Source organism: Chelonia mydas, chromosome 4 (genome assembly GCF_015237465.2).
Source record: "Chelonia mydas isolate rCheMyd1 chromosome 4, rCheMyd1.pri.v2, whole genome shotgun sequence".
NCBI classification, from domain to species: Eukaryota; Metazoa; Chordata; order Testudines; family Cheloniidae; genus Chelonia; species Chelonia mydas.
The window spans coordinates 65,623,351-65,641,519 of NC_057852.1; the positions used below are offsets into that span (position 1 = coordinate 65,623,351).

Consider the following 18,169-nt stretch of genomic DNA (forward strand, 5'->3'; position numbering starts at 1 on the left):
CTACACCAGCAATGCAGGGCACTAGAGACAGTGTTGACACATGATTACATGCGCAATATTGATGCGAGTGATTTAGGTGATGAACCGAAAACCCTTTCAAGATACATTTCAGCAGGATGAACTCCAAAGGCTGTTCTGGAATATATGTGCACATATAAGATGACCACCCTCTTTCCAAATGCTTTTGTTGCTCTGTGCATAATTCGAACACTTCCTGTAACAGTTGCCAGTGGAGAACACAGCTTCTCCAAGCTGAAGTTAATAAAAAGACATCTATGCTCCACAATGACACAGGAGAGGCTGGTCAGCCTTGCAACCATCTCAATAGAGCATGAGCTGGCCCAGACTGTGGACCTTCAGCAGTTCAAATCTTTGCAACCAAGAAGGCATGGAAAGCACCACTTTGATTATTCAAACAGATAAAAATGCCAGTGTTTACTATGCAGACAAAAAAAGTTACATTTGCTGTTCAGGTGTTTGAAAGTTAAGTGTTACTTAAAATTTTTGAACAAGGCATTTTAAGTTGTTAGTTCTCCTTTATTGGGGTAGGTAGCAGAGCAGTATCATGAGAGGAACAGGAAGAAGGCAGAATTGAGACCTTTCAAAGTTTTGGCCCAAGCGACGGGGCATGAGGGCATCATTTGAGCTCCTCACCTCAGGCACCAAAATGTTCAGGGCCGGTCCTGTCAGAGACTCCCCTTGGGATAACAAGCTTGGTACATATCAATTTCTTTGTTAAATTGACTAATTCATATAAGCTTGCAGCGTCCAGCAGGCATAATTGGACACTGCAAGACCAAGGTTCCTAGGGTTGTGTCTGGGACCAGAGATATTGGCTAATGTCATTCGGTTGCACAATCGAAGGAGCAGCTTACATGCTGGAGGCTGTACGTAAACAGCCCAGGAGTGGGGGTTCTCACAGCAGAGCAGGGTAAGGCTGGCTCCCTGAGTTGAGGATTGGAGTGACCTAGCAGATCACCGGTCCAGATAACACCAGGAGAATGTCACAGTGGCACAGCAAGCACGGTGTATGTGCGGCTTATTACTCCACTTGGAGTTCATACTTTAAGCACTGATATTTGTGATGTTAAGTGAGTCTTAAGTGCACTGGCTAAGAACAGTCAGAAGGAGGTCACAGTTTTGTTATTTTATGTCTGTTTATTTCAGGTGGGGGAAATAAGCACAAGAAAGCAGAAAAATGATTACCAGTGAAGCAGCTACAAAACTAGAGCTGGCCAGTCTGGAAGTAGCAGAGAAGAAAAAGGACCATGAGTTTCAAGTGTGGCAGGCAGAAATGAGGCTCAAAGAAGAGGAGCTGCACACAGAAGAATATGGGAGAAAAAGGGAGAGAAAGAGAAGAAAAAAAGAGAGAGAGAGGAGAAAGAGAGAGAAAACACCAGCTCGAGAAGCAGAACCAGAGGCCCCCGACCCCAATGACTCCCATCACTCCAAAAATCCACAAATGGGAACACTTATGTCCTGCATACAGTGAAGAGGATGATATTGCTGAATATCTGAATACCTTTGCAAGGCTGTGTGTAATACATGAAATCCCTGATGATAAGAGAGTTCCTACCCTGACTGTGAAATTAACTGGTAAAGCTCGAAATGTATTCAATGGAATGTCTATCGAAGAGGTTTTAGACTACTGTAAATTTAAAAATAATGTTTTGGAAAGTTTTCAGATTACCCCAGAAACATATGGAATTAAATTTAGGAATTTTAAAAGGGATGTTAGGATGAGTAATGGGGAATATGTAAACAAAATGAAAGATTTGTTGGGAAAATGGGTGAGGGGTAAAGAGGTGGCAAGTTTTGAAGGAATGCTTGATCTTGTTGCTCAAGAGCATTTCCTAGGCATATGTGAGGCTGATGTAAAGCAGTGTCTATGGGACAAAGATGTAAAGACTGTGGATGAGATGGCTTTTTTAGCTTATGCCTTCAAACAGATTCAGGCATCTATTGAGGGCAGGCCATAGAAACAAGGGTTTAAAACTGGTGGGAAGGGAGGATCCCATTTTGCCCCTGGGAAGAGAGAAGGGGGTTGGGAGCCTAAACATTCTCTTATACCCAAAAACAGTCCTCTACTGGTCACTCCTATCCCAAATCTCCTGTAAAAGCAAAAGAGCCCATAAGGTGCTATCAGTGTAATTCTACTGATCACCTGAGGAATAAATGCCCTGTGCTGGGAGGAAGCAGGCAACCAATAGCTCATGTTAACTCTTCTGTCCTCAACACAGAAACCCCCAAAGCAATTGAAACTTATCATATTGGTTTTGTGAGGTTAGCCTCTGCAGAACCAAATATGGAGCATGTTAAGGCTGTCCAAATAGATGGCAGGGCATACTTGGGGCAGAGGGATACAGGGGCCCAGATCTCTCTGGTTAAGCAGAGTGTGGTCCCAACTGCCAGTATGCTACCTGGCCAATGGCAGAGATTGTGAGGGTGGGCAAAAGCAGATTCCTCATACCACTAGCTAAAATCCATGTGGTGTGGGAAGGTTTGGAAAGTGTTTTGACTTAGTCAACCTGCTTTTTGGTAATGATTTTTTCTGTGTAGCTCAGGTTAAAGTATTTGCCTGCAGCAGGAGGGAGTTTTATACTGGGACACCCGAGGGAAAGGGTAAGGTCTCAGGAACTGCTGAGAGAATGGAAGAGAGTCTCCTTGATTCTTCTGCAGCAGGGGGAAGCCACATGCTTCCAGGTGGGAGGGTGGTTGAGACCAACTCCTGCACTGCAACTGGAGGCAACACCACATCAGGAATGGATGGGGGTGTAATGCCTGCCAGGGAGAGAACTGTCCAGGTTGTTAGCTGCCAGCAGGTCACAGCTGAACCAGAAATAAACCCGACTCTAGGAAGCATAGAGAAATGTGTCCCAGAGAAGAGCCCAGAGAAGGGGCAGGGAATCTCAGAAACCACTGAGGTGGGTGAGGATTCCTGTGACTCTGTAACACAGGGAAGCAGTGTGCTTCCAAGAATGGGAGAGGCTGAGACTAGCTCCTTTCCAACAGAAGGCAACATGCCCTCAGGCACAGGGGCAGGAGAGGTGTTGTCAGTGATTAAGGAAACTGTCCCACTTGTTAGCTGGCAAAGTTTTACAGATGAACAAGGGATAGAACCCTTCCTATGGAGCACAGAGAAATGTGTCTTAGGAGGGGGCCAAGAGGAGGAAACTGGGGAAGGAAGAGTGGGGGTACAGGAATGTCTCCTCAAAAGTCACTTGGGGCAGAATGCCCAGGACACTAGGAGGATGGCTGGGTCAGCATCTGTGCACCCAGGCACTCAGCCTATGACCCAGGTTTTGAGAAGGAACTGTGTAACTGACCTCCTGGAAGGGAGCAGTCACACAGCTGACTTCTCAGGGACAGAGAAACGGGTGATGGAGGGTACCCCAAGCCAGGTCCCAGTTTTTCAGGATGCTGTTTCTGATAAGTTTTTGGAAAGTAACTCTGTCGCTTTACATCAAGATGCAGCTCCAACACTTGTGACAGCAGAAGAGTTGAGATCAAGAAATTGCCAGGTGGTAGTTTGTAAGAACACAAATGACCCAACTGACAAAAGGGGGTGTTTTCCCGCAGGCTAGTGAGAGACAGGGAGCAGTTATGGGAAAGCTGCTGGGAAGAGGTGCATGTGATCAAAGGGTAGACACACCTAGCCCACAGATCACAGATCACAGCCCTCTAGGGGGCAGGGAAGGACTCACTGCTGGGAGGGGGAAACACCAGGTAACCTCAAAAAGGGAACTGGATTTCCTACATATGTACAGTCCTGGGGTTGGGAGACCGTTCCCCAAAGGACCAGTCAATGTGCAGGATCCCCCTGAACACCTATCTTGCCAGACCCTGAGGCACCAAAGTTCCAGAAACATTCTTAAATTAAGAGCCAACACAGAGGGGAATACTGGGGGGAAAGAAAAACCAGTGACTGATTACATGGGAGAGAGTTGAAGGACACCATGGGTAATGAACAAACTAACCTAAAACTACACTATCTGAACAGAAGGTGTGGTATCATAAAGATACAATTTCTAATGATTTCAGATGTGAGACTTCATATTAATAAATGATCTACAACAGCTCATCAGCAATGCAAGACAACTTCCAAATGGAAAGGCCCTTACACATTTATTCAATGTCTTTGCTTATGGAGAACCTGGAGAAACTTGCAAAACAGTAAACCCAAATAACATTCAGACATAGCTTAACTAGCTGAGACTAGCTCCTTTCCAACAGAAGGCAACATGCCCTCAGGCACAGGGGCAGGAGAGGTGTTGTCAGTGATTAAGGAAACTATCCCACTTGTTAGCTGGCAAAGTTTTACAGATGAACAAGGGATAGAACCCTTCCTATGGAGCACAGAGAAATGTGTCTTAGGAGGGGGCCAAGAGGAGGAAACTGGGGAAGGAAGAGTGGGGGTACAGGAATGTCTCCTCAAAAGTCACTTGGGGCAGAATACCCAGGACACTAGGTTATCCCTCTGAATAACCACAGCAAAATATTCTGTGGAGTTTGATCTAAAAAGACAACCTGGAGTAAAATTTTTAGAAATGCTCGCTCATCACTGACTTTACTAAATGCTTCTATTGATGCCAACGGATGTTTTACCGTTGACTTGGAGTAGCAGCAGTTAGGCGAGTGCTGAGTTCTTTTAAAAATTCTACCCATAATCTCCTCCAGATTCTAGAAATTCTTATTCATCTTTCTGAAGTATTACACCAATGAAATCCCCCTTATACCTAAACCCACTGTTCGACCTGATTTTCTGTTTTTGTGACCACAGTGAAAGATAGGACAAGGATTTTGTTCATTTTCTTTTTCTTTTCTTGCATGGCATAATTTTGACAATGTTCTTTTGAATAAAACCAGTGATGATAAACCACTTAAACAAGACCAGACAACTAATAGTACTGCACAATTAAAATATAAATATAGATCACTGTTCTAAAATTAATGGAAAATCTTATTAAAGGAAATGTACTCTTTAAGAAGCCCCATTTTGGACCACAGAGATATGATACTAAGCAGTAATTAAAATTCTGGGATCAAATATAATAGGCTATTGTTGAGCCAAAGTGACATAATCACAAGAACATTTTCTTGATAACTGGAAATTTCCCAGTTGTCCAATGGTCCATTAGTTTAAGTCTAATTCATACAGTCAAATATTTGAACTTAATTGACATGATATTATGGTAATGTCTGAACTATTGTCAATTTACATGCACAGAGTTGACAAGTTACAGATAATTGAATTTTATTCCCTTAGAAAATTTCCAGAAGGCAGGATGAGACATACTGCTTAGATGCCAGCTGGTCATTTTGTATAATGGGTACTAAAAATACCATAAATGAAACTTTTAATAGTTTCAATTAATAACTGATAAAATTAGACTTCTTCTCATAAAATCATTTTCTTGTATGGACCCTTCACATTTTGTGATCTTTTTACTGAAATACTATAAAGTGAATTGATTAGCTCAAATGGGGAAGAAATTTCTGGTAATTCCTAATGATAAAGTGAAACCTATCAAAATAACATTAAACATTTTTTTCTATTAACATATAACTATATGTAATGGTATTGTCATGAGAAATTGCAAATGGGGAAATGGTAGTTCCAGTGGCATTGGATCCAAATATTCATTAACTACCAGTGTGATCACCCACACCCCTAGACTGCACTGGGGTTGGCCAGGACCATTGCAGCCCAGGCCCAGAACTGAGGTATCTAAGTACTCAGACTTATATTGCCACATCTTTCTGTGTAAAGTTAGCCAAAAATGAAAGATTAGATATTGAAAGCTTGTTTGCAAGATTGTCAATGTCAAGTGATGCAAAAGACAGCACCGCTGTATCCTTAAGAAAGTCTTGTACATATAGTCTCAGGGAAGTGTTAACAGTCTTCGTCAATGATGAGACTAGTTGTTCCCTGCTGGCCTGCATCAATCATAAAGGAATAAGTTCTCTACAGTCTCAGCATAATTTTTTTGTATAATCTGTATGGTCCAATCAGTCTGAAGCATCTGTTGTCAAACATCTTTCATCATATTTCATCTATTGCAGGTATGTGTAAACCCAGATGATCTGTGAAAATGAAGCCAGAGAACAGAGACTACCCTTCTGATGGCTGAAAATAAAAAATAAACAGATAAAAGAGATAAAGAAAAAAATCTTTTAAGAGGATACAGACTCTTGTGGCTTTCTGAAAGAGCTCTGATTCCCTTGACCAGTAAGGGCAGACCATCAACACAAGTCCCTCACCCCAACAAAGTAAATCTGTCCCAATCTCAAAACTGAGGAAGGCAATGACCAGACCAGGATAAATTCAAAAGTGCTTACTACCTAACCTACAATCCCAATCCAGAAACTAAATTAAGAGTGTGGCAAATTATGTGAAATGAGACAGTTATTACCTGTTATAGTTCAATGGTCATTTTGTTAGCTAAGAAATCTTGAGCTGATTCAAAAGATGTCATGAGATGGCTGTTAAAGGCACAAAGCATTAGCAGCCACAGAGGCTTCAATGCCACTGTGGTGAGGAAACCCATAAACTCATGCAGGGACTTCCTGTCTAGCAAATGACTGGTACAGCAGAACCAGTCCCAATTTAACTCCACCTCATGACTCCCAGGCAAGATAGATACATTGTATTCTATCCAGTTATGGTGTAGGGCACCTCTTGAATTGCAGATTGGATACACAAAGCACAGCCATATCACCTCCTCATTAATTCCTCCTTAATTCAAGCTGAGCTGAACACCTGGCCAGAATCAGCTGCACCAAAAGCAGTCCAGCAGCATCACCCAACAAGCTTTCAGTAAGGCAATGCAAACCATTTGCATGAAATTATGGACATCTGAAACTTTATTAACCATTGAACATGCACTTAGCATCACGAACCTAAAACCGGCATCTTTGTTTAGCAACATCACACTGAGAGTTAATGACAAGCAATACCAGTTGGATTAATATTAAACCTCTCCATTCTGGTTTACACTGTAGACATGATTTCTTTCTGCCTTGTCTTCCTCTGTCTGCTACCACAGAGATCAAAGAACCCAAGCACTCACCATTGATCTCTCCCCGCAGGCCTCTCTAACCCTGGTTAGGGTAGCATTGCAAGAGAGAAAGAGAAACAGTTTGGAACCAAGTGATGTGTTTGTTTGCTTGTAAGATAGAGAGGTTCTCTGGGGCAGGAGGAAAAGGCAAATGGAAGAAGGGCTGTGGGAAGTCATATGATGTTTCTAGGAAAGCTGACAGTGACCCACTTCCGAATTATAATGTCTTCACGGTGAGAAAAACACTGGTGATTTAGGTCCTTTTCCACTGTTTTCACAGTACAATAGGATTTACATGGGGAAGCTAGAGGTTGGTAAGTATAAGATGTGTATATTTGTTTTCCTGGGTGATGTGGTTTCAGTTGGCTAATTTGCATCGTATTTCTAGAGAATTCATACACTGAGCATTAGCTAGTGATATCTGAAGAACTTGTTGATTTAATTTACAATAGACTTTACTAAGACTATTAAATCAGTAGATTAGGGAATCTTCTCTCTTTTTTTATTATCTTTAGCAAGGATGTTGCTGCCTTCAGTGGCAACTATAGCTTTCCCTGGTAACATTCTTGGCAGCTATTTTGTGTTTGTGTGTGTAACATTGTGACATTTTAATAGTCAATGATCTCCCTTCAGAACTAAATTCCATCCATGGAAACCCACTAATTTCAGAATTTGGTCATGAATACTGTAAATTATATATATACCATTTAAATTAACCTCAAAGTTGCCTGAGTTTTCCTATACCTACTTGCAACTCTGTGAAAAAAAAAATCTGCACAAAAGTGGTATATAACCCATTTTTAAATATAAATGCACAAAACCTTTGTGAATATCTAAACTTGCTAACTACAGAAACAGTGTAAACAGTAACTACCTCCTCAAGTTGATAAGTTAATCATTTCAAGTTAACTAAGAAGAAATGGGATACTCGTGTTTTCACCTGACAGTTGAAACTACTCTGACTGTACTGTAATCATTGGTTAAGCTTCCCAGCACTGCAGCAACAGTGAATCATCATTTGTTTTCACTTTATGTAGCCATAAACCATTCAGAAATGTTACTTACTCAATAGCAAGCAACACCTTGCTGTACTTGTGATCATCTTTTACCCGCAATAAGCAATCTTGCATAATTGAATTTATTTATTTAAACATTTGAAATATAAAATGCTTGTTGGAAGCAGAAAAGGCTCAGATTCTCAGAGTACATACCCGATATAAAATATTATTTGTTAAATACTTTGAATGTATGTCTGTGCCAGAATTGATTCCAAAAAAACTGACTTTAGGACATGTTTTTTATCTTTTTGTTTTACACTAATATTGAAAGCTAGATCATTTTATCATCTAGAAACATTTTCCAGAAAATAATCAACACACAGATTTTGTTGGTTAGAGGTCAGAACGCATTTTAGTTCTCAGTTTTATCTACTTCACTTTTATCACTCACCTTTTTTCTCTTTTTAAAACTTTAATTTTATCTTTTTCAAAGAAATAAAAATACAAGGTATGCTAACAGAATGTGCCATCACTTCTGCAGTAAAACATAACATTCCAGTCCCCCTACTTCTTAACAGTTATTTTCAAGGACAGTGGACATGATTCTGAACTAGTGTAACTCAGGAATTATTCCACTAGAGTAAATCAGAAGTTAATAATTCCCATCATTAAAGTTGGTCAGGAAATTTTTTGACAAGTAGGTTTTTTTCCCCTGGAAAATGCCAATTTGTCAAAATCAAAACGTTTAATGGGAATGTATCAATTTTAATGAGACTTTGGTTAGAAAATTTCCCCAAGTCTGGGATAGAATTGTGGTCAATACCAGAGAGAGAAAGAAATAGAATGACACCCCAGAATAGCCAACAGCCTGGTGGCTAGGGCATTCACTTGAAATGTGGAAGATTCAGAATGAAGTCTCCGATCCAAATCAGGAAGATTCTTCCATATCACAGTGGGTAACCTAAAAGGTTATTCTGGGTGTTTATCGAAAAACTTTGAAAAGTCTTGGTTTCATACCAGTGTGGAATGGGAAAATTTTTGAGAGCTTGTAAATTTTCATGGGACAGGAAAACCATTTCCTGACCAGCTCTATCCAGCATTGATTGCACTCTGTAAGCAGGAGCCATTACCAACCTGCAGTATAAAAACCTCCACACACTTTAAGATCCAAACTCACCTAATTCTGGGGATTTAGCTTTACAGCAATAAAGTAACAAACACCAGCTCACGCTTTCTACCAGGTTTGACTGTTCAGAGGATTTTTCCCCTTTAGGAATGTTCAGTCCACAGTCTACATTTTTCTTTTCCCCGAGAGAGAATCCCACTTCCTTTATAGACAGATGGTGATGACAAGTCATCTCAGTGAGTCAACAGGACTCATTTAAACCTTTCCCAAAAGTACCAACATTCACTAGATGGAGGGTGTTTCAGGAAAACACTGCCAGACTGGTACATTCTCACAACTAATTGCAAACAAACAATTATTAGTATAATATCAGAGGCCTTTTAATAGAATTGACTAAATAAAATAAAGCAATGATGGTTTAGAGATGAGAGACAAAAAATAATCTTCTATTTTTTATCTATGTTAATCTCCACAAACTATGTTTGTAATCTCTATCATATTCTGTTCCAAACATAAAACAGCTATCTAAGAATTACTCCACCAACAACACTACAAACAGACTAATGGTAACCTAAGACGTATTAACTAGAGACCACGTAAATCTAAAAAATGTATTCTTAGTTGTTTTTTTATCTCCTGCTTCTGTCTCTATCTCTGCTTTCATCTCCATTCTTCCTCTTTTTTTCTTTTCCACCTAAACTGTCTGTATTTCCAGTGTTGTTTTCATGGTCACCCTTCCTGTCTGTCTGTTTTAATTTCCTCCTAGTTTCAGTCTATTATTTTCTCATTTTTTCTTTCTTCTCCTTGCTACTATAGTAGAGTATGCTTCTCTGAAATTGCATAAATGGAACTGAATTAACAGGTAAAGTCTAAGACCCTGATCCTGCCAAGTAGTCCACTTACCCGTTTAAAATGAAGCACATAATTTAGTGTTTGCAGGACTGGGCCTCACATACTCAAGACATTCTTAGCACATGCTGTTATTGGAACAATAATCCACAGAGGATTCATACTACAGCATTTCTTTGTAATTTTACTAACATATAGTGTTTACATATTTTATGTTCCATCTGTAAGAAATATACTGTACTTACACAAAAATGTACATTCATGGGCAAATCCTTCAATATTTACTTAGGCAAAATTTCCACTGGTTTCAATGGTGAGTTTCACCTGAATATAGACCGAGTGAGAACTTCAGGATTTGGGCTCATCTTTACAAACTTACAAATATCAGGAAATAGTTTTGATATTTTGTGAAGTACATGAAGAAATTTAACTAAAACACCTTGAAATGTTAACAGCAACCCACTTAGTTGGTTTCAAAATACTTAGATATTTAATACAGATAATGGCCCTGATTCTCCAACTGAAGTGCACCTGGCACAAGCCCAGAAGTAGGGGGCAAAGGTGGTTTTAAGTCACAGTTGTGGTCCCATGCTTGTCCAGCTGCTGCTTCTGTCTCTGGCATAAGTTAAAGCAATTTAAAGGCTGTTTTAGTCTATGCCAACTAGGCAACCCCCAGGGCCCATTATAGCAGTCAAGTATACCTTTCCATGGCCACTCACCTACATTGGCAGCCCAGTGAGGAGCAGTTTAGGAGACGCTATGATGATTCTATACCACTAGAGAATCACTGTATGCAAGGGGAGTTATCTGGTGGCTATGGAAACTGGATTTAAGGCTGTTTTGATCCCTGGAGAGTTGCAAAGCATCTCCATTATACTAATTAATTAGAGCAATATTCTGAAGATTTTATTATTGGAAAGAGTTTCTTCCTAAATGGTTACTCTGATAAAATAAAAGTTTACTGAGTAAATTATTCTTTATTTGTGGAAAAGCAAAGAATGCTAGAAAATAATCAGTACCTTGTGGCGTAATCTTACTAGAGGCTGATAGGGCTTAAAGTCATATCCTTCCTTGGCTGGCCAACCTTCTGCTCCCAGCAAAATGCATCCAAGAAATAAAACAGCTGACCACCACATAAACATCCTTACTGGTTTCCTCCTGTCAAAATAAAAAAATAGTAAAAGATTAATGACAGACCATTAAAATAATTTTGCCACAAATAATCTAATAAAAACTAAAAATATTTAAATTCCATTTGTAGACTAGAATAGATGCTATTAAAATTATCTAGCATAATCTGTCTGATAGCCCAAAAAATAATGATGGGCTGGTGTTCAGGAATCAAAAAATGACTAGGTTGTATTGGACTAAATATTTCTAATCAGCATTCAGCACCCATACCATAGTTTGACTGTGGAGGAAAAAAATATGTAAAGGACAGTACATAAAAGAAAAGCATTGAAGAAAACAAAAATATTTTTTAAACTGAAGAGCAGAAAAGAAGGAGAGCACCAATGACATGGCCCAGTGTTTTTTGTTTATAAGCATATTCTCCAGCATTGCACTGTCTATGTATGATGCCATCTCCCATATATATTCACTATTCTAGTTATCGTACAGGATTTGCAAACATAAACTATATGCAATGCATTGTACATGTGAACACATGCCCTATTATGTCCCAATATGCTGGAGAACTTCTTAAATCAAGGTACTGGGGGCACACATTTTATGAGCTTCATTAATGATGTCTGCACTCGATGTGTATTTCTATTCCAGTGACTAAAATCCCGAAGTCCTGGTCCAATATGTGATGAAATGTGTAAAAAATGGGTTGGATTCTTTGGGAGAAAACTCTTCTTTGATTGTTTCAAAACCCCCAGCTGAGCTGTGGCTGAGCTCAGTTAGCATAGCTTAGGAAGGTTGTGAGGGAACAAAGATTCTAAAACCTGTCAGGGACTACTCTGATCATTGGCATAAAATAGACCAGCCCCAGGAGCTGTTATAAAGCTGTGATTATCTGCAATGACAGCCAAGAGTAGATAAACTCATAGAATCATAGGACTGGAAGGGATCTCGAGAGGTCATCTAATCCGGGCCCTGGACTGAACGTAGCATAGTCCCACCATACACCTTCTATTACCCAACACAACATGTCCCTTAGCGCTGTATGCGTTGTGTTACAAGGCTATTATTCCATCAGCAGTAGGACACCTGAAGAATTCTCTAGGCTGGTATTCACTAATGGCTAATTCTGCTGACTTTGTAGCCCAGCAGAGGCGGCATAATGAAGAAGCCATAATAAAACCCAGAAGTAGGGCCTCAATCAGGAACCTGGACAGTCTATCCTCAAGACATCACACACAGGAGGATTAAGGATTAGGAAGGTTTTATATGTTTGTTTAATGATATGTTTAGTGAATTTCATTACAACTTTTCCTTTTATAGTGTGTATCCCCTAAAGTATGAGACAGGGAAAATATAACTTTAAATATATAAAATAAATATCCTGTGAACTGGTACTTCTCTAGCCATCACCCAGAATTAAAGGAGGTATTGTTTGTACCTTTGTTTTGTTTTACTATATTCTAGGTGCTGTATCTATAAGTATACATTGGGAAACTTGATCTTCATTATGCTGGTTTATATCCTGTTAACATCAGTAAACTCAGAATTTAACATATTCCCCTCACCCCCCGCTATTCAGCCCAGACCCACCCATGGAAATCCATGAGCCTAAGGTGAGATATATGTCAGAAAAACAACAAAATAACTTGACTTTTCAACAGTTGATGTTTTCGACAGTTGTTTTGTTTGCATATGCAGTGCTGTTACTTTGTGTACGTTTGTGGAGTGAGAAAGAGTTTTTTGGAACACACTCAAGGTGTGTGGATGAAGGATGATCCTGTGATTATGACAGGGGCTCAAGAGACTCTGATTCAGTTTGGGGTTCTGCTGCAGAATTGCTGTATGAACGTGGGCAAGGCACTTCATCTCTTTGTGCCTCAGTTCCCCATTGGTAAAATTAAGATAATACTTCCTTTCTTATTTCCTTTGTGTGTCTTGTCTAGAGGACCCTTAACAAATTTGGATGGAATATAGCAAATAGTTTTGGCAATAAGAACTGAAAACAAACAAACAAAACAAAAACAAACCATTTCAATTTGAAACAAACAGCAAAATAGTGATCCAAAATGACATTTCATTTAGAAAATGATATTTCAAGTCAACATTCCAAATGTTTTCTGTGACTCAAACACATTTTTTTTTCTGTCTTTCAATTTTGTGAGGGGAAAAAAAAGCAGTTTCATTATAAAAAAAAAAAAAAAAAAAACCTCCTCGTCCTCTCCTTTCCCTCCCTCAACCCCACCAGATTTCCTGTTTGGCCACTGAGCTGAAATTTCAATTATTTGCTCAGCTCTGGTCTTCTCTACTCCTATTGTAAAATCTTTGGGGCAGGGACTCTCTCTTACTATATGTTTATACAGAATCTAGCACAATGGGACCAGGATCTTGGCCTGGTATTGTAGTATAATAATAAATAATAATGACTACTTCCATTCACCTAAGTTTGGTGGGGATGATGAAGGAGAAAAGATAAAGGTAGAGTGAGGGGAAGGGTGAGTAAATCCAACAGTTTATGGATTCACCAACCATTGCATACACCCCTCAGAGAATGGAGGAGCAGGAATAATAGGAGTCATTGTGGGTTCAAAAGTTTAACAGTCCATAACCTTTGTTGGGGAGACAGATTTAAGCAATTTCAGCCTTTGAGGAACTCTCCTTTGCCAAGCCTAATTACCTGGGCTTGGTACAGGCGCAAGGTAAACCTCTATTACCAGTGACCTATAAAAGATATATCATGCACTATGCACATTTATGATACTATAGAAATTATTATAAAGCATACAGCATGATCTGCTGAAAAGGATGGAAAGCCCACTGGTAAAACCATAGAGTTCAAAAGTATTCCACATAACTCAGAAAACTGCAGCTTCCATTCTGGGCTATTTCTGCAATTGAAACAGAGTATCTTGCTTTGTGTTTAGAAAGCACTCAACATTTTGAGAACTGCTGCCATCTAAATACTGAATGCTAATTACCTCAAAAGGGTTGATCCAAGATCAAAGTTTCTAAAGATTTAAAATAGCCTCTCAATCCTGAGCCTCTTTAGAATCAAATCCAAAAAGGCAACTGAAATTTAGTAAGGTAGATTTCATGAGTCACAACATGATCTTCCAGGACTCATACTTAATACAATTGTATTAAAGCTAGTGGTATTTAGTTAACGTATTTCACCTTTAGAAATAATTTTAAAAGGTCAAGATTTCTTTTTCACTTCATATTCAGTCATTTTGAATTGTAAATAACATTTTAAGGTGTGAACACCACAGAGGACACTTTGAAAGACAGTTAAGAACACAGGGATAATTTATTTCACAATATTTTGAAGTAGCATCTCTAACTTCAGGTGCTGAAACACCTCAATAGCTATTCTTATTTGCATAGGTAATGGTCAATTTGTTGACAGCTCAGTGGGAATGCTGAAAATCATGTGATAAACTCAATGTAACTTTTTATGATACACTGAAACTTGAAAGAGATAGAATTTAAATCTCCTTGTTCAAAGCCCAGTTATTGGACATTGCTTTGGATTATGCAGGAATCAAAAAGGGACAGAATCCTCTTGTTTAGATCCAGAGCATCCTTTGTTGCTGCTGCAATCTCCTATTCTGGGCGCAGGGGATGTTGGCTGATGGAACCACATCAGTTACTCAATTTTAGGCTGTTCATACCCATGTACAGGCAGGCCAAGTTTGCTCTTTACAGATATAAATCAGACTATTAAATTTAAAAATAATTATAAATACATGGGATGGGGATATCAATATGCTAAATTTCATACATCATGCACCTTTGACGGCCTTACCTGCACTCTACCCATTACTCCATTACCCTGCACTCTTTCTAACATTCCAAATCTCTGAGCAGCTCCAAAGTCTTTTTTTTTTTTTTTAAATCAACATAGCACATAAATGTTTGCTTCAGGCCCTCATCCCAATATGGAATTTCCCCACCAAAATTGCACTGTTCTGGAGGTGCTGGACATACATTATTCAGTCCCAGGCAAGTGACAGGTTTATGGTCTGATTTATTAGGATTAAAATAGGAAATGTATGTTAGTGAAAAGGGGAGAATCCAAGCTAATGCACTGGCTTCTAGCTCTGGCAGGTCCTTAGATATCAGACTTTAAAATTATGACACACAAAAGAGGCTGCCAGGAACTACTGGAAAGTCATAGAAAGTTCATGTCACAGTTGCTTCTGAGGAAAGGTGAAATCTTTTCTTAAAACAAATTGTTAATATTCTCTGCTAGTTCAGATCTCCTCACTTTCTGCTGACACCTAGAGAAGCAGAAATACAGCTGGGAAGGTAATTTATATAAGCTTTCCAGAAAATTCTATTTAGGTACTTACATATGTTCAACCTGTATTATCTGAGCACCTCACATACACAAGACCAACCTTATCCCTTAACATTATATTCTATAAAGAGCAAGAGAAAATCAATACATCTGTTATTGAAATTGGTGCATTTCTCCTTTTAGGGTTCATATATCTCCCATTGGTACTGGGAGCCCATATCATATACTATATTTTATAAATAAAAGTCTTCTGGCTATTCAGCTTCTATAGAGGACTCTGTAGAGTTTGTAAGTGTCTATGGATGCTCCATACATTCTTCTATAAGATACTATAAAATCATCCATTGAGATACCAAAATTACACCTGCTTGCAAACTCTTCTGCATTATAAATACCTTCCCTCTATCAGACGTATCAGTCCTACATTAATGATTGTTCCTTCCAAAGCAAATCCTAACCTAACCTTTGCAAAATGGCATAGGAACAGGGATTGTTTCACTGCACAAAGGGTGGGACAGAATTTGTTTGCCATGATGATAGTGCTACTCCTCTCCCCTGTGAAGTTAAGCTTCACTGATCTCTGGCTTCTTATACAAGGGAGATGAGTGAGGAGCAGATCAGGCTGGAGAGACTACTGCATCTGCTGAGGGGCACTCGTAATGGTTTCTTCTCCCCTTCACCACATGAACTCTTCAACTCCCAGCCCAGCTAACTGGCATGGACAGTGGGGGAAAGCATTTGTGCAGCAGATACTTTTATCATTTAGGTGGATTGCTATTTGTCATCTGGAATGTACTGGAATCCCCTGCTCCTCCACCTACACATGCATAACTCCCAATGATATTAATGATGGTATATAGGGAGAGAAAAATCAAACTACTTAAAAACAAGCAAAGTTTAATTACGAGGAACTTAGTAAGGACCAGATAAAATCTATCCAGGAAGGACCTATAAGAATCACACTTACAGTCTTATACAAAATGTCTGAGAGTCTCCTGTTTGTATTTCTTATAGGACCATGCATTTCAGAGATATGCTATATACTGAAACTACCATCTCCACAGACAACACAGTAAAAAGATGGGGGCTGAGATCTATGCAAGTCATTCTGTTTATTCAGTCTTGAAATAAGAGATCAGATTGATCTCTCTATGCAAGATGACTTACTATTTACTTTTTCCCTTAGCATCCTGCAGCTAGTATCCCTCTGCTGCCAATTTGTAGATTTTTGGTAAGAACAAAAAGATACACGAGTAATTACACAGAGGCAGAAGAGTGCCCTAGGAGTCCAAGAACATGACTGTGATTAGAATGTTAAAGTCTGGACTATAATTTACTTTTTACTCATTTTATGGGAACTCAGCTGAACTGAAAATGTGAACAAGTTGAGGAACAGTGGTTATCCTACATACTTATGTCCACACTCCTGGAACTATGCTACTCCTCTATGCTTGTGTCATAAATATAAAGGGAAGGGTAAACCCTTTTAAAATCCCTCCTGGCCAGAGGAAAAATCCTCTCATCTGTAAAGGGTGAAGAAGCTAAAGGTAACCTCGCTGGCACCTGACCAAAATGACCAATGAGGAGACAAGATACTTTCAAAAGCTGGGAGGAGAGAAAAAAACAAAGGGTCTGTATCTGTCTGCTGCTGCTTTTGCCGGGAACAGAACAGGAATGGAGTCTTAGAACTTTTAGTAAGTAATCTAGCTAGGTATGTGTTAGATTATGATTTCTTTAAATGGCTGAGAAAAGAGTTGTGCTGAATAGAATGACTATCCCTGTTTGTGTGTCTTTTTTGTAACTTAAGGTTTTGCCTAGAGGGATTCTCTATGTTTTGAATCTAATTACCCTGTAAGGTATCTACCATCCTGATTTTACAGAGGTGATTCCTTTACTTCTATTAAAAGTCTTCTTGTAAGAAAACTGAATGCTTTTTCATTGTTCTAAGATCCAAGGGTTTGGGTCTGTGGTCACCTATGTAAATTGGTGAGGATTTTTACCAAACCTTCCCCAGGAAGTGGGGTGCAAGGGTAGGGAGGATTTTGGGTGGAAAGACGTGTCCAAACTAAGTTTCCCAGTAAACCCAGTTAAAGTTTGGTGGTGGCAGTGGAAATTCCAAGGGCAAAGGGTAAAATTAATTTGTACCTTGGGGAAGTTTTAACCTAAGCTGGTAAAAGTAAGCTCAGGAGGTTTTCATGCAGGTCCCCACATCTGTACCCTAGAGTTCAGAGTGGGGAAGGAACCTTGACAGCTTGTGACTATACTATACAACATACAACTGCAGTCCTTCAACTCACCTGAAAGCAAGGCTATTTCCTCTAGAGGTGTTGACTACCATGATTTGCAGGGAGCTCAAGTCCTCCCTCTACTCCAGGCTCCAGTCCTGGGACCATATGTAGCGAAACAGCTGCTTTCCCCAGTGTTCAAGCTGTTCCTCTTTATAAGGGCTACTTACTATTTCTGCCTGTTTCTGTCTTTATTTATGGTATTTGCCAAGCCCGACCCAGCTTTCATTCTCTCTTAGCACAGACCCCCACACCTGTCTCAGTTCAAAACCTAGCTCCCTGGAGAGCTCCCACCAGCAAGCCACTACTATTGCTCCTTCCAGGTTTCCCACCATGTAATCCTCCCTAGTCCTCTTCCTCCTGAGGGTAAAGTTGCCCCTTATATATTACATCATCCCTTGTTTCAGCAGTCCATGATTCCAGTCTGC

The 18,169-nt window shown here is 39.5% G+C and overlaps 1 protein-coding gene across 3 annotated transcripts in view; it reads right to left on the reverse strand.

Moving 5' to 3' along the window:
• FSTL5 (follistatin like 5) overlaps positions 1 to 18,169 on the reverse strand; it is a 540,589-nt gene that overhangs the window by 488,874 nt on the left and 33,546 nt on the right. For 2 of the 3 annotated variants that reach the window (XM_007071285.3, XM_007071286.3), the window contains exon 2: positions 11,051 to 11,189. In XM_007071285.3, the coding sequence (XP_007071347.2) occupies positions 11,051 to 11,173 (123 nt within the window). In that variant the 5' untranslated portion in view covers positions 11,174 to 11,189. Of the gene's footprint in view, positions 1 to 11,050; positions 11,190 to 18,169 lie in introns of those variants that run through there. The other variant, XM_043545924.1, reaches the window with a different exon arrangement.